Source organism: Manis javanica, chromosome 7 (genome assembly GCF_040802235.1).
Source record: "Manis javanica isolate MJ-LG chromosome 7, MJ_LKY, whole genome shotgun sequence".
In the NCBI taxonomy this organism is placed as follows: Eukaryota; Metazoa; Chordata; class Mammalia; order Pholidota; family Manidae; genus Manis; species Manis javanica.
The window spans coordinates 44539656-44561224 of NC_133162.1; the positions used below are offsets into that span (position 1 = coordinate 44539656).

General features: G+C 54.3%; 1 protein-coding gene across 4 annotated transcripts in view; it reads right to left on the reverse strand.

Moving 5' to 3' along the window:
* Positions 1–21569, reverse strand: part of UNC5B (unc-5 netrin receptor B) — an 83683-nt gene that overhangs the window by 10735 nt on the left and 51379 nt on the right. Inside the window, exons 2-10 of one of the 4 annotated variants that reach the window (XM_073240892.1) lie at positions 13394–13456; positions 10249–10473; positions 6068–6211; positions 5532–5635; positions 4173–4353; positions 3305–3472; positions 2399–2563; positions 2154–2186; positions 284–478 (exon numbers count right to left, since the gene is read on the reverse strand). In XM_073240892.1, the coding sequence (XP_073096993.1) occupies positions 284–478; positions 2154–2186; positions 2399–2563; positions 3305–3472; positions 4173–4353; positions 5532–5635; positions 6068–6211; positions 10249–10473; positions 13394–13456 (1278 nt within the window). The remainder of the gene's footprint in view (positions 1–283; positions 479–2153; positions 2187–2398; positions 2564–3304; positions 3473–4172; positions 4354–5531; positions 5636–6067; positions 6212–10248; positions 10474–13393; positions 13457–21569) is intronic. The other 3 variants (XM_073240893.1, XM_073240894.1, XM_073240895.1) reach the window with 3 other exon arrangements.

Genomic DNA, 21569 nt, shown 5'->3' on the forward strand with positions numbered 1-21569 from the left:
GCCGTGCCTCACTGGCCCAGTCCCCCCTCTGCTCTTGCCGGGGGCCTTCCACTGCAAAATCCCCCCCAATGTCCTGCTGCAGAAGGCCCCACTGCTACCCACAGCAGGACGCTTTGGGGACTCGCCAACCTGGTCACCCCTTTCCTTCTCTGTACCCCTCCAGTCCAACTCATGCAGTTCTCTTTAGGGCAAACTCTAGAAATCCTTGGGAGGGAGTTGGGAGCCCCCACCCCTCTGGGCACCCTGCCCATACCCATCACCCCAGGTGTTCCCAGGGGCTTACTGGGCCTCGCGGTCTTGAAGTTGACCGGGTGGAAGCCGCTGGTGAGGGCGGCTGAGGAGTCGGTGATGTCGGTGTCCAGGTCACGGCAGTTGCGGCGATAAACCACCACCCCCACCACCAGGAGGACGGCTACTACCACGAAGATGGCCACCACCAGGCCTGCATACAGTGCCACGTCCCCTGAGGCCTCCAGGACTGCAGGGATAGGAGGGCTGTGTGAGGGGCGAGGGCGGAGACCCAGGCCCTGGGCCCAGGCCAGACTGGCACTGTGCTGGGTTCCAGGCCAAACCCACCACGGCCAGCTGGCAACTTCGGGCAAACCTGAGACTTTCTCACACCATCTCTAGAAGGGAAGTGGTCTCATAACGCCTGCTGTGCTTCTGTCCCAGAATGGCAAGGACAGGTAAAGTGACTGGTCCCTCTGAAGAGGTGACTCATTGCTCAGTGCTGAGAAGCAGACAGGCTGCAGCTCAGGGTCACTGAGGACACGGTTTGCGGACACCAAGAGCACCATTTACAGCTGCAGCAATCTCGCAGGACCTAAGATCCTGGCTCCCAGAAATCCCTGTGAGCAGGTCAGTCTAAGCTCATCTTCCATTCTGTGCTGAGGGTGGCAGGTGGAGGCAGGAGCCAGGGAATGAGATGCAGAGCAATGGGGAGAGAAGAGGTGAGCAGGGGGAGGGCCTGGAAGCTGCTCGGGGAGGACACCCACGGCTGCACTCCTTCCCAGGCAGGCTGGAGGACAGCAGCTCTGTACAACTGGAAACAACTCCTCACGGCCAGACAGGAAGGTGTTGGGGTCAGGAGACAGGGTCTGAAGTGCCTATCCACTAGAACATGGGTGGGGGGTGGGCAGGACTCCACTGCCTGTTCTATAGTGATGGACGTTCTATGTCTATGCTATCCTCACAAGAGCCACTAGCCATGTGTGGCTACTGAACAACTAAAATGTGGCTGGTGTGGCTGAGGAAGTGTTTTAAAATGTATTCAATTTAACTAGGTTAGTATAACCTTAAATACCAGGCATGGTTGGTGGCTGCTACACGGACAGCACAGGCGGAGCCCAGGTGGCCGCTCTGACCCTGGTTTGCTGTGGGAACTCCAGGAAGCACCCGTCCACCCTCTCCCTCCCTGGGGTCCCTGAGAGGTGGCCTGCCTTCCCTGCCTGGACTCCTCCCAAACCTGCCTGTATCCCCCCTGTGCATGGCTCTCAGACCTGGTGCCTGCCCCCTTCTCACCCCAGCAGCTCTCACTCCTGGGGTCGCAGAGGCCCCAGCACCCAGGCGAGTGGCAGAGGAGGCCCTCAGGGCTGGGCTCTGCCTCCTGATGTTCTCACCAACCGCTGGGTACCGCATGCCTGCTGATTTACTGTCTCTAATCAGTTACCAGCCTGGCCCCCTGTGAGCTGGGTGGAAAGTCTCATTGCTGATTTTTATGATTCCAAAAGTATTTGGAAATTGAGGTTTAATTACCACAGGCCAATCTGCCCAAGTAGCTTTACTGCTCTGGTATTATTGCTGAGCAGCAGAGCGCAGCCCCTGAGGGCTGGAGGACAAGCCCCTCCCTGGCTAGATCCTTGGACAAGTCTCCTCTTCCATCTGGGAAACAGTTTCTTCTCCCGTAATGGGAGGGTCAGCCTGCTGTCCCAGGGCTTTTCTGTTAGCCGAGGGTCTGCTGTCCGCACATGGAGCCTGTGACACATCAGCGTCAGATGCCAGGGAGCCCCAGGAAGGGTTGCTGGGGGGGCACCTTCACCTCTCCCTCTCCCTGTCCCTTGCCCTGCCCTTCACCCCACACCCTGGAAATGGCAGCTAAGGAGAACCAAGGGATCCCCCCAGAGGAAAGAGGACAGCCATGAAATGGGACTTACGGTGACTTTTGGGGTCACTTAGAGTTTTCTTATCTGTCAAGGGAAATAAAGGAAAAGACAATGACATTGGCAGCAGGGAAAGGGTGGTAGAGACGGTGATGGGGAAATTCGAAGATGAGAAGATGGAGGTGGTGGGTGGGCAGGACTCCATTGCAGCCTGTCACTGAGGCCAGAGGTGCACTGGGGGGTGTCTCTTATCCAGCTCCAGAGCACCCACCCCTGGGCCCACCTTTCCAAGGACTCACTTTGCATGCACAGCCCATCGGTGCAGTTCTTGGAGTCAAGCAGAGTCCCGCTGCAGTCTCGGCCTCCGTTCTGGGGTGGGGGCGCCATGCACTCGCGGCTGCGCCAGTGGGCACACTCAGTGCTGCAGGCTGACCACTTGCTCCACTCCGTCCATGCCCCATCGACTGCAGGAGCACAGCACATGGTACATAGGAACATACATGTGCACAGACACATGCATACAGTCACGTGGGCAGAACATAGCAACGTACCCCCAGTCCCCACCCCCCCGTACATACACACACCCCAAGGCAGGGAAAGAAAAACCTAAGACATACAGGCCATACCGAGAAATCCACACCACATCCATGCAGCCCCATGCCAGTGCACACAGCCAGGTGGGCCAAGAGAACACAGATCAGCACGGATGGTCACTCACAGACCCAGCCCAATGCACAAATGTACACACAAGGACACACCCAGGGAAGACACAACACAGGGCTCACACAAACACTTAACCAAAGAGAGAGAACACAGCCAGACATGCAAGGACAGACAGGCAAATGGGGACACAGTACAACAAGGACAAAGAGAGAAAAGCACTGCTCCAGAATTAGGGGTGGTGGCCAAGGTGTGCCTGGCGGTCAAGGGCAGGAGCACAGGTTCTCTGACTCTGGCAGCTCTGGGGGTGACACTGAGAACCACTGGCTGGGCACCCCTCAGATTGCAGCTAAGAGCCTCTGCCTCTGCCTCTATAGCAGCCCAGGGAAGAACAAGTCAAGAGTTCAGCTTGCTTGGGCCCTGGGACAAGCACCTTCTGCTCTCTTTCATGGGGAGAAAATAGATGCCTTGATTGGCAGATGCCTCAGCACAGGGCTGGGGTGGGGCTGGGCATAGGTAGGGTGCCACTTGGCCCTTGGCCTTACCTGGGCACACGGTGGTGCAGGCGGTCTTCTGGAAGGCCTGCCCCTCACAGAAGGCACCGCCATTGAGTGGAGCAGGGTTGGTGCAGGTCCGTGTGCGCTTCTGCCAGCCACGGCCACAGCGGTTGGAGCACGGAGACCACTCTGCCCAGCTGGACCAGCCCCCATTCACTGCAGGGAAAGCAGGCATCTCCTGGTTGGGCTGGCTCTTTGCTCCGTGGGCCTCCCGAGCCCCAGCCCCACCCCTGACAAGGCCCCTGTGCTGATCGGTGGACCTTCCTAGTTGGACCCCTCCTGCCTGCAGGGCTGGGAACTCATACCAGTGGGCAATGCCAGAGGGGAGCCCGGGGGTTATCGGATATTCCTCGCCCTGTTTTACATGGCAAATGAAAATCCAGAGAGGGCTGACACTTACCCAGAGCCACCCATGAGTGATGGGGAACCTAGGACTGGAACCCAGTACAGGGCTCTTTCTATAACAATAGCGGCATCTCAGCTGTGGCTCTTCGCCTCCCTCCCAAGGGGACAGTAGGGGATAGGAAGGAACAGCCTACAGGTCTGGACAGCAGCCTTGGGTATGGGGATACTGACTGGGCCCTGCTCAGCTCTGACTCCGAGAACTGGGCCTTCTCCTTTAGAGACAGGCAAAGGGCCTGAGAAGGGGCGAGTGCTTCTGGCCTGGGATCCAGGAGGAGTGCCTGACTTGACTACTAGCTTTGCTGTGTGTCCTTGGAGAAGGCAGCTCCCCTCATCCTCCCCACCTGTTCACCAGGGCCCTGCTGGCCCCTGGGTGGGGTCAGGTGGGCTGGGCAGCCCCAGGCTCTCTCCCTCCCCTCCCCCTCAGCCATGCCTCCTGCCCACTCGGGCGCACCGTAGACAATAACTGTGGCGGTGGTGCTGCGGCGCTTGGCCACGATGTTTTTGGCCACACACGTGTAGTTGGCTGTATCTGACAAGCGGGCCTGGCGGATGATGAGGTTGTGGTCAATGGTGAGCAGGAAGTTGGTGTCCTGGGTGGGGTCGATGACATCTTCGTTCTTGAGCCATTCCACCTGCAGGAACAGGGTTGCGGGCATGAAGGCCCAGTGCCTGCTCCCCTGCATCTCTCCATGTCCACCCACAGCGGCGCAGCAGGGAGGTGGGACCTCCACGGGCCAAACATTACTGGACACTACAGAACAAAGCGGTTAAGAGGACAACCAGCAGCTGGGCAGCCCACACTTGGCCTCAATCTCACCAATCGTACAACAGAATTTAATGGCATCTACCTGCAGACTCAATGGGTTAGTACAAGAAAAGCATGGAACAAGTGCCTGGTCCACAGGACATGAAGAAGTATTAGCGAGCAGTATGTGTCTTCATCACTAACTCTTCAAACTGACTCCCTCAGCCAGTGTGAGAGGCCTGGCAGGTAATTAAGAACATGATCCCCAGCCTGGCAGACTTGGGTTCAAATCCCAGCTCTGCCACTTATTAGCTGAGTCACCTGGAGTGACTGCTTCTCCCCTCCCAGGGCTCTTTTCCCAGCCATACATGGGTGCCCAGCACATGTGGGAGTCCAGTGAGTGGTAGCTATCACATAGGATGTAAGTGTGAGTCCATTCTCCAGATGAGGGCATGGGCTGAGGGGAGGCTAGGTGTTGAGAGAAGGTTCTGGGGTCAGACAGGGCTGATCCTGACCTGGAAATGCAGAGTTCCATCTTCCCCAGCCACTGTTCTACTGTTCCCTGGTGCCCTGGACCACCAGTGCAAGGCATGGGAGAGAGGGAGTGTGTCTGGAACACAGCAAGGATAGTGAGGGGGCAGGTGGGCACTGTCCAGAGATGCAAAGGCCTTGTGAGGCGAGTACACACCCAGACGTACACACTTTAAGACCAGTTGGCATCTATAAAGCCTGGGCCCTGGGTTCTGGGTAGGGCAGCAGGAGATGGTCTGTACAGCTGTAGGTACCTCCCTGGCAGGACACTGAGCCTGGGGCCTACCCAGGGAGCCCTGGGGGTTCCTGCCCCAGTTCTGCCCCACCCCACGGAATTACGTCTGCAGAGGATCCAGCTGAGGTCGGGCATGTGCTAAGTTCCACAGAGGTGGCAGTTCCCTTCTCTGCCCCAAGCCCCAATATTCCCCTTTGTGAAATGGGAGGACTCTAGGAGGCTGAGGCCTTGTGGCCACTGGTAAACAGCATGCCTGGCTGGTCGCTGCCATGCCCAGTGCTCCCCTTGTCCCCACTCACCTCAGCCACAGGCACCCCCTCTGGAGGGCGACACTGTAGGAGAACCTCATGGTCCAGGGGCACTTCCTTGCCCAGAGGCTCCTGATCGAAGTTCTTGCGCAGGTCTGGGAGAAGGGCGAGGGTCACCACCAGGCAGCCGGGCAGAGTGGAAGCCTGAAGTGTCCCACTCTCGACACTAGGTGGCGGCGCACACCAAGGGAATGCTCTTGGGGACCCCTGGGCTTTACCTGGGGAACTTCCTCTTCTCCAAAGTGGGGGCCTCACCAGGAGTTGGGATAATGGTTCCTTCCCTCCCTGACTAAGCACATGGTGGCCCAGGATGAGGAGGAAGCTGGCAGCTTCCGTATACAGATGTAGGTGAAAAAGGCCATGAGAAATCCTGGGGCTGGAGGTGGCCCAGGTCCTAGAAGCCCTCTTCTGAGCTGACAACCATGTGCCCAATGTCTCTGAGGTGGGCATCTTTAGCCATGGATGCCCCCACAGATGTGCCATGGGGAAAGGGAAGAAATGGGGTGGGGGGTGTCAGGGTGGCTTACATGCGATGCGGACATAGGCCCGACGACTCTTGGTGGTACCTGCGGAGCTCCAGGCCACACACTGGCACCAGTAATCCTCCAGCCCAAACAGCTCCTCTACCTGCTGCCGTGACACTTCAATCTGTACCTCTCGTACCCGCAGGCCTGGGAAAAGGAGGGAGATGCCATCAGTAGGCAGGTCTGAGGATGTGAGGCCCAGGACACAGCCCCGTGACCTCTTTCTCCTGCCAAGTGCCTCTCATTTCTATGTATTTTCTAATTAATCTCTTCTGCCTGCACCCTGGCCCAGGCCACCAATACCTCACCTGGCAAGTACAATGGCTAACACAAGCCCTCTGCCCAGTCCAACCCACTTTACACCCTGCAGCCAATGTGTGCTCTTCAAAATGCACATATGGCATGTCACTCCCCTGCTTATGTCTCTAGTCCCCACAGCATAATCCTCCCACACGCAGATCCTCTACGTGACCATCAGGTGCTGCCCAATCTACCCACTGCGACCTCACTGGGCCTCTTCCAGTCCGTCTTGTCCCCTACTCCGTCTAGCCAGAGCTTTTGCACATCCAGTCCCCTGCCTAGAACTCTCTTCTGCCCCGTCTGTGCCCCATGGACTCCCAGTCATCATCAGCTTTGGGCTGGGACTCACTTCTGGAGGGAAGCCCCAACTCTGGCCCTCAAAGTACCTCAGAGAACTTTCTCCAGGCACCACGTGGCACTCCAACTACTGCACTGGCTGCTGGGCCATGCAGCTATCACTGCCTGCCCCACCTGGCTTCCCCAGCGCACTGACCTTTACCTGGAATGGTATTATCTCCTGATGTGTTCAGGTGCTGTCTCTCTACTACAGAAGAATGAGGTGGGGCTTTGCCCTGTTTACTGCTGTGGCCCAGGGCCTGGCACAGGAAAGGGGCTCAACAAAATCTGGAGATGTATGCTGCCTCTCCCTGGTCAAGGTGCAGCAGCCAAGGGTCTGTAGTTGGGGGTAGACTCCTCTTCCTGGGAGTCCCCTGAGCTCTCCACAGCTCCCTGCTGGGGCCTAGGGGCCTCCCTGGATGACTCCATCTACTAGCCTACCCAGAGGGGATCACTCACTCTTCTGCCAACCCTTGACAAAGCTTTCTATTCCCAGGAAGGAGTGTACCCTGCTAGATTCGAATTCCCATTTGAAGTGCCTCCCTAAAGCTTGTGGGAAGACTGAGGCTTCCTCCTCCAGGAAGCTCTCCCTGCCTGTGCCCTGTCTTAGAATTCCTAAAGCTGCCACTCTTTGCCATGATGTGTCCCAGCCTGCACATGGGTTCTGAGGGTCCCTGAGGGCAGGGCTGTGGACTGTACACATTGCAGTACTGTGACATGGTGGGTAAGTGTAGGGCTAGATGGCTGGACAGGTTTGACTCCTGGCTCCACTGTTACTCCCCAGTTGTGTGACCTTTGCTAAGTTACTTAGCCTCTCTGAGCCTCACTTCCCTCATCATAGTAAACTCTAAATAAATATTCATGGCAATTAGTCTGCTATAGCATTCAGCCCAGACCGGACACAAATCTACCATGGCAGGTCATTTGGACCTTATCCAGCCCCTTCCTTTTACATTTGGAGAAACTGAGGCCCAGAGAGGGTAGGTGGCAGGCCCAAAAAGTCCCATACCAAGTTGCCAGCAGAGCCGAGAGCAGCTACCTGGCGTCTTGCCCTTGTTCGAGCTCTGTCCCCTAGTGCGTGACACCTCTCTGGATTTCTCCCAATGAATTCATTGCCACAACTCTTCTGCATCATGAGGGGAAGGGGCCCTTGCCCTGGGCATCCAGACAGTGAGGAGAACCCCCTCCTGATGGCCAAGGATCTAACGGGAGGGGGTTGGGGGTGCCATCGGGAGCACTAGGAGGGAAGAGCTGCTTCCGAGGGCAGTTCTGCCAGCACAGTGGCTGCCTGGAGTGCTGGTGTGACAATCAGTGCTGGTACAGTCCATGGCAGGGCAGTGAGGCCCCTGCCCCTTGCTCACCAGACTGTGAGCCTGGAAGGATGACCCCCTTGGGAGGGGGTCATCCATCCAGGCTGTACCAGCGTCCAACATGTGGTCAAAGAAACCATTGCCCAGCAGGGCTCAACATCTGGCAATGGTCACAAGCAGGCAGAGAGAGAACAGGGGCCTTCGGTCTCCCTGACTTGGGCCCCGGCACCAATGACGCCCCCTACCACCACCACTGGCATGGTGGCCAACTGGCAGGCGGTGCCTGGGCCGGGGCACACAGAGCTGGGCTGCCTGCTCTGCCCTGGCATGAGCTGGTGGGGAGGCTCATCCTGCTTCCTGTGGCCCCCAGCTGTCCTCCTCTGCATTTCCAAGGCCTCAGAGAATGCCAGGGAGGGCTAGGGGTGGGGGCGGGCAGGCTCAGGTGGAACCAGCCACACTGCTGCCAAGGGAGTGGCCCACAGGACCACTGTCCATTCTTTGTGTCTTGCCCTTGCTAGAGCTCTGTAGGGACAACAGTACCTCAATTTTTAGGGCTGGCAGGGCTTATATGCCTGGTAGCAGGGCACTAAGCCATGCTGTTACTATTACTGTTAATTGCACAGTCTGTGAGGGGCCCCAGCAGGGTACACTGCTCTTTTGCTCTGTCTGGACCCCTCAGCTGACTTCTGATACAGGTCAGAGTGGCTCAGGGGTACAGACAAGTAAGGATAGGTTTCGAGAGGAAAGAGGCCAAGAGAAAGCCAGAAAGAAGATGAAGGGAACCAGGATTTACTGAGCACCTACTGGGTCCTGGCACCATGCTCGATACGCTGCAGGTACCAACCTGTTCCATCCTCACAGGACCTTCTGTTAACATCCCAGTTTACAAAGTGAGGAACTGTGGCTCAGAGAGGCCTAGTGACTTCCCAGGGTCACACAGCGAGAGAATCGAGGCCACTGGGGTGTGGTTTATTTTTCCTTTTAAACCTTTCTATTTTTATTTTCATATTTTGGGTGAGAATGAGACTCCAAATCTAGTATTTAAAATAATTTTAAAATGTCATGAAATATAAACTCTGCTTTGATAAAATACAAACTAAACTAAAACTTCCCATTTTAAAGTTAATGGCCTTCAATGCACATGGCTGAGTGGCATTAAATACCTTCTGGGGTGTATTTTTATGCCTGGGTAGTGCTGAAATCTGTGAGCTTTCCACAGAAAAACAGGAGGTGAAGGGGGGAGAAAGAAAGAGAGAGGATGTCAAGGAAAGACAGAGAGAGTGAGACAGAGGGGGAGGACAGAAGAACAAAAAGACAAAAAGAGACAGGTGAAAGGGATAGGCAGGAGAGACAGCAGGAAAGAAAGTCTGGAAAAGGAGGAGAAGGAAAAGGATCGAGAAAGATGGTAAAAACAAACCCGAAGCCCCAGCGGGCTCTGGTTGCCTGCAAGTGCCCAGCCGCAGGTGGCTCCCCTCCCTGGCCTGAGCCTGGGGAAGGCCTTCGCTCCCGAGGGGCCTGGGGACAGAGGGGTCCCTCACATAGCCTTGAGGACACGCTGGGAGACGTGATGAGCCCAGGGCTCCTATGGGGGTGGGGGTTCTGCCCCTGACTCCATCTCAGAAGGAAGGGGCCTTAGGCTTCCTCCTGGGTCCCTGCGCTTGAACCACTCTCCATTCTCCCTTAGGTTCTGGGTTACATCCTAGCACTATGTCTGTGGTTATTTACTCAGTATCATTAACTTTTAAAAATCCTAGAACAATGGATTTCTAGGAAGGAAATGATGTATCATTATTGCAGATGGAAGCAGTATCACTTGGCACGGAGAGGACCTGTGACACTAACGATGGTCTGGGTTCTGGTTTGGTCCTGGGGTGCCAGGGCTTTGAGCCAGAGGCCGGCCCCTCTTTGTTAAACAGGGCATAGCAGGAGCCGGGGCAGGGGCAGGAGACTGTCGGCCCACCTGATACAAGCAGAAGATGCAAAGACAGTGGAAAAGGGAATGAGCTCTCGGCAAGGGATTTGGCGCCACTTCATTCAGTTCCCCAAAGTCAGACTGGGATGTGTGGCCAGCCCCTGGGGTGATCCCCAAAAGGGAAACTGAGGCGCAGAGGGGCGCCATGGCTGGGTGAAACCTCACAAGGAGCTCAGGGTGGAGGCAGGCCAAGGATCAGTGTTCTTGGCACCTCTGGGCCCTGGGTGCCCTGGGGCCTTGGGGCCTGGCGAGGCAGGAGGGCTCACCGGTGGCGTCGTCCAGGCCCTCATGTGTGACGTGGTCGTTCTGGCTGACCCACTCGCCGTTACACTTGAAGTAGATCTGCGTGGCGGGGAAGGCGCGGCAGCGCAGTTCAACAGGCTTGTTCTTCACGATGTAGGCGTCCTGTGGCTCCAGGAGGAAGTGGGGCAGTGGCTCGGCTGGCGCCGATGGGTAGGAGTCGGGGAGCACCTCGCTGCCTGCATCGGTGCCTGTGGAGGGAAGGAAGGAGGGTTCCGTGAGCCTGCAGGCTGGGAGGCCCTGGAGCACTCCTCACTCCCTGGGGCTCATGGCACAGAGAAGGGGAAGGGGGAGGTGGAAGGGAGGGCAGCAGGAGGAGACCTGAAGGTGCCCTCTGAGACCTGGGCGAGGTCTGGTACTCCTGGGGCCTCAGTTTCCCCATCCTGCCCTGGTTTTAAGAGGCTGCACTTTGCTGCCGCCCAGCGATACGATGCAACATGATTCTACTTCTTTACAGATGGAGAAGTCAGCTTGGCCCGGGGAGGGGGTCAATCTGTCAGGGCAAGGACACCCTTCCTACCCTACCCAGTGTCCCCTGCACTGGCCCTACCAGGCCTCCCTCCAGTTTCCCATGGTGATGCCACAGTACATGAAGGGCTGGAAATGGGGCTGAGGCTACAGCTCAAACCAGGGCAGCTCTGCCCTGAAGCCACAGCTGCCCTTGGCTGCCCCAGCCAGCCAGGCTGACGGGAGTGGGGAGGTGAGCCAGGACCCACAGGGGTGTGGGATGGGGTGAGGTGGGGTGGCGGTGCCAGGCTTGGCTCCCTGGTGCTCTGCCCCCTGGAGGCCTTCTCTTCCAGGAAGCCTGAGGCAGGTGGCAGCATGGAGGGGGACCACCTTTCCAACAACCTCCACCCACAGGCTTCCCCTCCTCTGGTATGTGGCTATGAATCCACCTCTCTGCTGCATAACTGACAAGGAAACCTAGGAGGCTGGGAAAGCAGTGAGGCTGTGCCTGCAGCAACCTCCTCCCACAAAGAGGCCAAATGGAAACTCTGGCCTGCCTCCCTCCCTGGAAAGAACAGCACCTCAGGAGGTGAGACAAACAGGAAGGGAGAGGGGTGGCCACCAGCACAGGACGGGCAAACCAGCCCAGCCAGGCTGCTGCTTTACAATCCACTTAGGAAAATTGACTTTCCAACTGCCAAGTGCCAAACAATCAGGTGGCTGGGGACAAGCTGTGGGGGGCTTTTCCTCCTCTGCTAACTGCTCCAGGGGAAACAACGAATTAAGCTGCAGGGGTGCCCATGTCTGCCCAGCCCCTGTGGCAACCAGCCATGGCCCTATCACCATCCCAGCTCTGTGGTTCCTCAAGTGGGGCTGGGATCTTGGGAGGCCCAGGTTATCCCTGGGATCATGCACTTGTTCCCCAGTCCAGGAAGGCACAGTGGGACACACTCAGCCCTCGGAGTCCCCAGAGGCCAAGGGGACACCCGGTTCTCCAAGAATGAACAAAACATGCCTGACACGCCCAAGCTGTGCTCTTTGTGGACCAGGAGATCGGGCAAGACTGGGGGGCTTCAGGAGCATGGAGAAATCGTGGCTGCCATTGGCTCCAGGCTCTGGCTGGGGTGGTGTATGTGTGTGTGAGAGAGAGACAGCAGTGTGAGGGAAGGGGAAGCCAGCAAGAAGGGCATGAATCTGGCTCTCTCCAGTCTGCTCTGTGTGATCCAGGGGGAGCCCCTTAACTCCGGCTGTGTTACTTCACCTCTGATGAGTGAAGGAGGTGCATCTTCTCTCTGGGGTGCTTTGAGGATCGCAAGAAATAAACATTTATGAGGATCCAGGAGGGTCTAGCACATAGTAGGCAAAGCTGCTGCATCAAAGTAGCAATTGATGCTTACCTCCCATCAGGTGCTATGTTCTAGTACTTTACATAGCTAATTCACCTAGTTCTTGCAACAACCTTGTAAAGTATGTTATACTGTTACCCAGTTCATAGATGAGGGAACTGAGGCTCAGAGAAATTGGCAAGGGGGCAATAGTTACATTGAGAAGCACCCGGCACTGCCATGGTGGAGAGGCCCTGGTGAGGATGCCAAGCAACTTGCCCGGGACATACAGCTAGCAAGAGGCAGAACCAAGGTTTGAACCAAGGAAACAGACTTCAGTGTTCAGGCGCTGCCCAGGACCGCACAGCCTACCACTGGCGCAGCTCCAGCACACCGAGTGCTCCCACACACAAGGACCCCAACAGGCACTGACACGAGCCAGGACTCCACAGTTGCAGGGGCTCGCTCATCAAAGGCCAGCAAGGCTGGGACTATCCTTCTTGTTTGAAAGCCATCCAAACGGGGCGAGTGACTGACCCCAGGCCAACCTGGCTAGTGGGCAGCTGAACTGGGAACAGCATCGAGGATGCCAGACCTCCCCCACACCTGCTTTCCTTTGCCAGGCAGGAAGACGCCTTCTCTGTAGGTAAGTTAGCAGCCCCTAGGGTCTGGGAGCTTGGGCGACTGATGGTGAGATGACACAGGGTCCAGAGCTGTAGCCTGCTCTCCCAGGGGCCTGAGAGCTGGGTGGAGTCAAGAGGGCATGTGGGCCACAGAGAACCTGCCACGCTCCGTGCCCACCCCCCAAGCCCCTGGCATCCTGCTTCAGCCTCAGGCACCTTATCTGTGAAATGGGGGACGGGGCCTCCCTCCAGGGTGGGCAGCCATGAAAGAGGGCATCAGGAGCCTGTGGGCACGGCTGCACACAAGCTTTACCCTGTAACCACCCAGCCCCTGGCCCCCAGCCCCCAGGTGATGACCGCTCTGGCTCTTCGCAGCACTGCGGGCTGTATTTATGACTTTGTTTTATAACACTAATGCAGCTCATTTATAAAGCAGGCGTGGACAAGACTGAGGAAAGTAAACATCAGATATCCGTTAGTGCAGCAGGCCCTAGTCTGGAAGCCCCATGGCCCCACTCTCCCCTCCTCTCAGCCCTGGCACAAAGATTCATCTTCGGCCTTAGCAAGAACATGGCTGGGCATCCCCACCAGGGCCTCTCCACCATGGCAGTGCCGGGTGGTTCTCAATGTAACTATTGCCCCCTTGCCAATATCCCCACCACCCAGGTGCCTAGGAGGCAGATGCTGCCAGGAGACATGAAGAACTAAGGGCTGACCTGAGATTCCTCTCCAGACGGACCACCAGGAGACAATACGCTGGTCCACGTGCAGTCGGTGCTCTGTGAATGCAAAGTAAATAAAGGCATGCAGGGCCCAGGCCCAGAGAGCCACCTAGTTGGCCCCTGCCCTAACCAGTGCACACTTCCCCGTCTCTGTGGCTCTGGCTGAGGGAGGGTCCACCTGAGCCTGCACTATGGAGGCCGGCTTGGAGGGAGACAAACAGAGTCTCAGGGGTCCTGGGTGCTTACTCTGCCAGATGCTGTCAGGGTGTGTTTCATGTGAACTCACTGAGCCCTACAACCCCAGAGAGAGTTCCCAAACTGTTTTGGTTGTTAGTATCTCAGAAATTTTTACCCCAAGGCCAAAAGAAATTCCTAAGTAAGGTGTGTGTGTGTGTGTGTGTGTGTGTGTGTGTGTGTGTGTGTGTGTGTGTGTGTGTGTGTGTGTGTGTGTGTGTGTGTGTGTGTGTGTGTGTGTGTGTGTGTGTGTGTGTGTGTGTGTGTGTGTGTGTGTGTGTGTGTGTGTGTGTGTGTGTGTGTGTGTGTGTGTGTGTGTGTGTCCTAACAACTTAGCAGCCATTTGAAAAACTAATACACAAAAATTGAAAGGAAAAATGCTAGTTGTATTCCATTCCCAAAGAGCCGCGACTACAAGTTCTCAAATATTGGAATAAGAGTGGCCACTGTCACCCTCACTGTCTGTCTCAGGGTACTTTCAAATGCCAGTCTCCACTTCACAAAGGTAATGATGCCACCTAAAGGAAGGCAGTGGGATATCATGTTGAAACTGCGAGCTACCTTGAGCTGCTGTGTGGCGGCTGTCCAGTATTGCTATGTTTCCTTGAAGATCAAAAACACCTGAGAGCACTACCCCTGTGAATTTGCTGCAGCACACTGGGGTGCCTTGGCACAAGATTTGGGAACCACAGCCCTGTAAGTTAGGGACTATTATTATCCCACACATGAGGAAACTGAGACCAAGATAATTTAAGCACTGGCACAAGGCTACAAAGCTAGTAAGTAGCAGAGCTAGAGAGCAAATCCCGACAGGCAGACACCTGCATCTGACTTCTGGACTGGGAATTGGCATTGTGTCCACTATGTGCCAGGTGCTTCAAGTATTTCACCTAATTTACTCCTCATAATCCCCAAGGTGGGCATTATCTTCCCATTTTACAAAGGAAGACACAGGGCATCAAGGGATTTGCCTGAGGTCACCTAATCAGTGGGAGGAAGCTGAGCTTGCAGTCCTATCTCTGTCACCTGTCTCTTTCCTGCAGCTGGGCTTTACTACAGCTCTCCCAACAGCTCCAACTTTGCAGAGGAGAATAAAACACCTAAGAAGAGCCCCCCCCCCCTCAGGAGGAGACCTTGCCTCTGCCAGGCCAGATCTGGATTTCCTGCTGGTAGGAAAATGTCCCACATGAAGTGTGTTTTTTCTAATAGCAGAATTTGTCTGGATCTATAGTTGTAAAAATGCAACCTGCCTTTAAAGCTGCATGAACAAAGGGTTGAGCTATCCCAAAATGAAGGTGTGAAAGAGGACACACCCCTGAACAGACATAACCGCAGGCGGTCACAACACAGGAACAGAACAGCCACTGAAGTCAGGAGCCCTGCATTTGCACCCCAGCTGGGGACTGGCACTGCCAGTGAGGCCTTCCTCTCAGGCCCCAGAGTCCCATCTGTAAAATCAGGGACTGGTTAGGTCAAGCTCTCCAGACCTATTCTGGTTCTAACTTTGCAATTTGAAGATGCCTTATGGGGAATCTGTTAATGCATGACAGTGTCCTACTGAAAACATGTTCTCTTCACGCAGCTTTCTTGCCATGGTTACTCCTGGCTCAAAGACCCAGCATATATTGTGGTCCTAAGTCACAGGGTCAGGGGAGCCCAGGGAGGCAGGAGGAGGAACTATTTGCTGCTGGGCCCTCCCAACCACGCCTGAGCCCATCCAGCCCAGGCCCCAGATCAAAATGACCATCAGTGCCTCTGGGTGGGACCTCCTGTAGGAGCCACTCAAATGCAGGCTTCTCACTGACCTATCCCTGCCTGTGTGAGCTCTCCTGCAGCTGGTCTCACTTGGATGCACAACTCACAGGGCTACAGGTTACTTCAAGGGCCGTCTCATACAACAGCCCCTATCGAGTCCTTATCCAATCTTGACTCATATCCTTGCAGGGACGGGGAGCTCACCACTGCCTTTCTCCATGAGATTCTCCTTTGGACGGACCTAACAGAAAAGTCTTCCTTACTTTCAACTGAGATTTCTTCTCTGTGGCTCCAGCCATTGCTATAATTTTAACCTCTGAGGTTACAAGAAACAGTCCTCTTTCTCTTTCCCACGACAGCCCCCCAGTCTCTACAGCTTGCAGCCCACCTCCCTGGCCTTCTCATCTTTCTTTCAAATATTTACAACACACAATTGTGCATCCCCTTGCTGCCAACCTGCCTTCCTCAAGGACAAGTTCCATTTTGCTCACAACCCATTTAAAAAAACATAGGGTCAGCTCTGGTGGGCACCTCCCTGCTTCCAGCAGCTGGAAGCCTCCCTTAGCAGCTTAGCAGCTTTGGCGGCCACTCCTGAAGGGCAGGGAGCATAGCACACCCTTCCTGGTGTCCCCTAGAGTGTCCAGGAGGGTACCTGTCCCTTAGTGGTGCTTGTAGGACAGAGCGGGAGCCTGAGCCCTGTCTCCACCCAACAGCAGGACCTATTCTGGCTGCCTGCTCCTTCCCAGAGGTTGGGCTGGGCAGTGCCCGATGTGCAGACACTGGCTCCCTCCTGGAAGGCAGCAGGCCCCGCTGAGGAGGAGTTGAGGCCACAGGCTTGTTTAAGAATCTAAGTCACTAGAATAAGCAGGAGCCAGGAGCCTTAGAGGTGAAGGTAGTGGCTTCAGGACAAAGGTGAAGACACTGTATTTCCCAGAGTACCTTGAGAGGAGGGAGAGGCTAAAACTACAGCATTCAGAAGCTCCTGAATGGGAGCCTGGCACCGCTTGCTGGGGGAGCCAGAGGGCTTTGCTTCCTTTACAGTGACCCAGAGCCTAGGCCCAGGCTGGATGGACTTGCAGCTGCATGGGCTGGCCTGTGCGCAGCAGACCTGGTCCAAATCCTCACTCTGCCACGAGACCTTTGGAAGGTTGTTTTAAATCTCAGGGCCTCAGTTGCCACATCTGTAAAAAGGGGATAAATAGGTGCTGCCCTGTCACTTTTGAGTTATTGCAAGTTTCAGGTGAGAAAACACATGTAGATGCTCTATTAACTGGGTAGTTCCCATGCATGAGGGAGAGGCAGCAGGCAGGAACCTTTCTCTGGCTGAGCTGTGGGTGGGGAGCCCCCAAACCACACACTGGCAGATTCCTTGGTCTACTGACACCTGAGCCCCAGCAAGCCAGAACCACAGTGCCTACATTCAGAGGGGCCTGGAGCCCTGCATTCTACCAGCTCAGAGAGAGAAAGCGACTCACGCAACATCACACAGCATATTAATAGCCAAGCTGGACCAGAGCCTTTTCCAACTTGGGGCTGAGCAGGGGAGATGGGTCAGCCATGGCAAGGCTGTGGGTAAAGGCTTGGATTCTGTGTTTCCTGAGCATTGGATGGAAACTCACCACGTCCATCTTAGCCTGGTCCTCCTCTGGTCAGCCCCGTTGCCCGGGGCAAAGACCTCAGCAGCAGGCTGTGGTTGTTTGGTAGGGAGGGCCTCAATACTCCAGCCCACTGGTTTTTGTCCCCAGGTGAGGGACCCCCAGGCTTGGCACTAGCAGGTGGGCATTTGTAGCTAAGTGGGGCTGTAAGTCTCCAGGGCTGGCTGGTGTGAGGCAGTGCCCACACTGAGGGGTGGAATGGGAGGGGAGAAGGGGGGCAGGTGGGAGGTGAGGGAGAGAGAAACACCCCATACTGGGCACATTTATCATCAGCAATCACAGTCTTTCTCTAGCCCCTGGACACTGGCTAATTCTCGCCAGACTTGACCTCCCACTGCATGGAAAATCTCTCCCATTCACTGTGAGGCTGATGTACTCAGTGGGGAGTGGGGAAAGTGGGGGGACAGAAGCCCACTTGTTATTATGTTTTAAAAACACACAAACTCCCCCTTGGAAGGACCCCTTCCTGGACACAAAGCCCTTCTTCCATCTGGCCCTGGCTCCTGGCGGCTGTGGGGTTCAGCCTGAGGCCCCCCTTAGTGCCAGTTACAATGGCCATTACTGATGACAAATGGGGGCTGGCGGGCCTGGGGAATGCCAGGTTATTCCTAACAAAGGAGGTCCCATGCAGGCCCCTTTCCCATACCCTCTGCAGACCTGCTCAGGCCCAGGACATCACTTCCTGTGCTGGCCACAGGAAGTGGCCTCACCAGGATGGCCAGCTGCAGGAGGAGCTTTCAGTCCACCTGACCCTGAGAAACCTCTCCCCTGGAAGGACTCAGGGACAAGTGAAGGAGCTGATGGGAGGCTGGTGCTGAGGTCCCAGGGAGGACACAGGCTCCATTTTTTTATTTTTTTTTATTTTTTCAATTCTTTTTATTGTGGTAAAATATATGTATCATACAATTTACAATTTTTAAGCATAGTTCTGTGGCATTAAGTACATTCACATGTTGTGCAACCACCATTACCATTCACATTCACCTCCAGAACTTTTCAATCTTCCCAAACTGAAAATTTGTACTCAGTAAACACCAACTTCCCACCCTACCTCCACTCAGCCCCTGGCAACCACCATTCTACCTTCTGTCTCTATCAATTTTACTATTCATGAGGGGCCTCATTTAAGTGGAATCATATAATGTGTCCTTTTATAACTGGATTATTTCACTTAGTATAATGTCTTCAAAGTTCATCCCATCGTAACATGTGTCAGAATACCATGACTTTTAAGGCTGAGTAATATCCCATTGTATGTATCTACCACACTTTGCTATCCATTCATCTGTTGATGGACATTTGGATTTTTTCCACCTTAGGCTACTGTGAATAATGCTGCTGTTATAAAAATGATTATACAAAGATCAAGTCCCTACTTTCAATTCTTTTGGGTATATATCCAGACATGGAACTGCTGGATCATGTGGCACTTCTGTGTTTAATTTTTTGGGAGAAGTTGCCACTCTGTTTCCATACTGGCTATACCATTTTACATTCCCATCAGCAGTGCCTAAGTGTTCCAATTTCTCCACATCCTCACCAGCACTTGTTATTTTCTGTTTTTTTTTTTTGCTTTTTTCATAGTCATCCTGCTGTCTGTGAAGTGGTATCCTGTGATTTTGATTTGCGTTTTCCTAATGATTAGTGATATCGAGCATCTTTTCATGTGCTTACTGGCCATTTGTATATCTTCTTCGGAAAAATGTCTACTCAAGTCCTTTGTCCATTTATTAACTGTTTTTTGTTGTTGAGTTTTAAGAGTTCTTTTTGCTGTCTAGATACTCATAACTTCTCAGATTTTCTCCCATTCTATGGGTTGCCTTTTCTGCCTGTGGATAGTGACTGATGCATGAGTGTTTGTGATGAAGCCTGGGCTTCCAGCGTCATATACAAGAAATCACTGCCAGATCCATATCATGAAGATTTGCCCTGATGTTTTCTTACAAGAGTTTACAGTTTTAGACACAGGCTCCATTTTTATAGGAAGCCACACTACTTACAAAGAAGGGGGGACACTATGGTTACTGAGTCATTGGTCACCCTTCAGACTCTCAGTGGTGCCTGAGGAGGCTGCATTCCATACCCACAGGCCCAGACCCTCCTTGGGGCTCCTCCTCCAGCCACTGGGCTCTGTAGGGCCTGGGCTTCAGTCCCTCTGGGGTTATTTTTTGGTTCTTTCAAGCCCTAGGTCCAGGGTGTCACTATGCCTAGAGGCCGGGACCTGAGGAGGGGCAATCTGCTTCTCCTTCCTCTCCCAGACAAGGAGCTTTGTCAAAGCCCACTCATCCATCACACTCCAGATAATAACCATTTATACAGCACACAGTGTGATAACAAACAACATCAATACAACAACCCTGCAAAGCAGGCATTCCATTTTACAGAAGAAGAAACTGAGTCTCAAGTGAAAATTTATGCTCAGGCTTCTGGCTACCAAGAAACCCAAGGCTCTTCCCATTAAACCACAGGCACCTTTTGGCCCACAATGCCGCCCTGAGGGATCAGCAGGGAGCAGCTATTTTTCTGCCTATTTTGCAGATGAGCAAATGAATTCTCTATAGAATTCACTAGCTTGCTGGAGTGAAAGAGGGTCTCAGCTTCGTCACCCCAGCACTTGGCCTTCATTCTTCTGTGGGCCTGACAAGTCCCAGACTTGTTATGGATGACCCAGCCAAACAGATGCATGCCAGCTGGGAGGGGCCTGCTCAAGCTAACCTGGTGCAGCCCACAAGGCACCACACTCAGACATGCACGCTCACACCAACAGACCCACCATTCTCCACCCAAGGCCACAATCCACAACCACCTTCCCTGAAACTCAGCCCCAACCAGGCTGGGAGAGTAGCTCCTCTTTTTGGGGCTGCTTATGGAAACCCTCTAAGGCAAGGAGAGTAACCCAGACCTGCTGTTTTATTTATTCATCTCACCCCCACTCACAATTGGGGTAGGGTGAGTTTGAATTGCAGTTTCAGATTTCAGCAAACACCTGGTTGCTCAGGTCGGAGAGGCCTCTCTTTCCCTCCATGGCATCCAGCTCCTGATGCTGATGGACCTGGATGCTGCCAGGTAAGCCTTCATAGACGTGCCTCAAACCACACAACCCCCCATCACCACCTCCTGCGATCTCCAAGCCCATGTCCCACCCTCTTGCCTCCTCAAATCCACTCTCCTCATAGCAGCTGGAGCAATTTTGCAAAATAAAAATCCCTCCTCTGCTTACACCCTCCAATGGCCTCATTTGCGCCTGGAATGAAGTCCTGACCCCCACTAACCTTTAGACTTCAGATACTCACCCATCATTCACTGTGCTCCAAGCCACCCCAGTAAGCCACGTTCTTGCCTCTTGAGCAGGCCTTGCTTACCTCCACCTCAGGGCCTTCGCTGTTCTCTCCTTCAGGAAGGCATGTGCTTCCCCATCTCCCTGTGTTTTCACGGCTGACTCTGTCGTTGAGATCTCAACTCAAGTGCCAGCTGCCATCTCCCCAGTGAAGCTTTCCCTGACCACCCAAAGTAAATTTATCATCCTCTACTCTCCCCAGTGATATCTCCATATTGTCCTGTTGTTTGGTTTTTGGTTTCTGTTTTTTTCCTCGACAGTGCTCCTCTCTCTGGAATTACCTTCTTCCTGTGATTGCTGTCTGTGCCTGGACAGGTCCGCTCTCTGGAAGGCAAGCTCCTTGGGAGCCTGAGGTCCTGTGTGCTTGCTTAGTGGGGCCTACTGGGGAGGCAGGACTTTGTCCAGCTGTGCCACCCAGCCTCTCTGGAAACACCCAGGGTGGCAGGGAACAGCCAGAGGTGAGGGGTACCGGCTGGGCTGACCTGGGCCATGGGAGCCAGTCTCTTGGAAACCTCATCCTGCAGGAAAGTCACCAACTGATGGAACTTTAGAAACCATAATCACTGTCCTCTACGATAGAGACCAGACAGGGTGTGGCCTGGCCTCAGATCACAGAGCACCCAAGTAGCAGAGCCAGTAAGAGAAACTGGGCTCTAGGTTTCCAGAGGAGGAAAGGTGAATTTACTTTAAAAACTCTTCTTTTCCTTCTAATAAAAACACTTTTTTTTCTTAGCCTTTCTGACTACAATTCAGGAAAAAATAAGGATAGAAATAAAAATCACTCATTCTCACCCCCAAGTTTACCAGAATTAACATTGGACCTTGGTCTTCTCTGATGTTTTTAGACGCACACATACTTTGTTGCTTAATGAGGTCTCACCATACATAGCTGCATATCTTGTTTTCCTTTCAAGGCTGTTAACTGAGGACTTTTAAACCACAAGCAAAATGCACCAGGCATCTTTCTCAGCAGTCACACACATCACACGGGTGCAGGTCAGTGGGCTGACTGCCCCTGGCATGGCATCCCAGGTCACTGGAGGGGACATAGGATGCAGAGCTGGGGCAGGGAACAACTGGGCAATGACATCAGGCTGGCTTTGCACATTAGGGTGCTGGGCAAAGAGACATCCAGTGTCCTGTTCCTGTCTCCTGGGAAAGTCAAAACACCCATGAGTAGAGCCTCTGG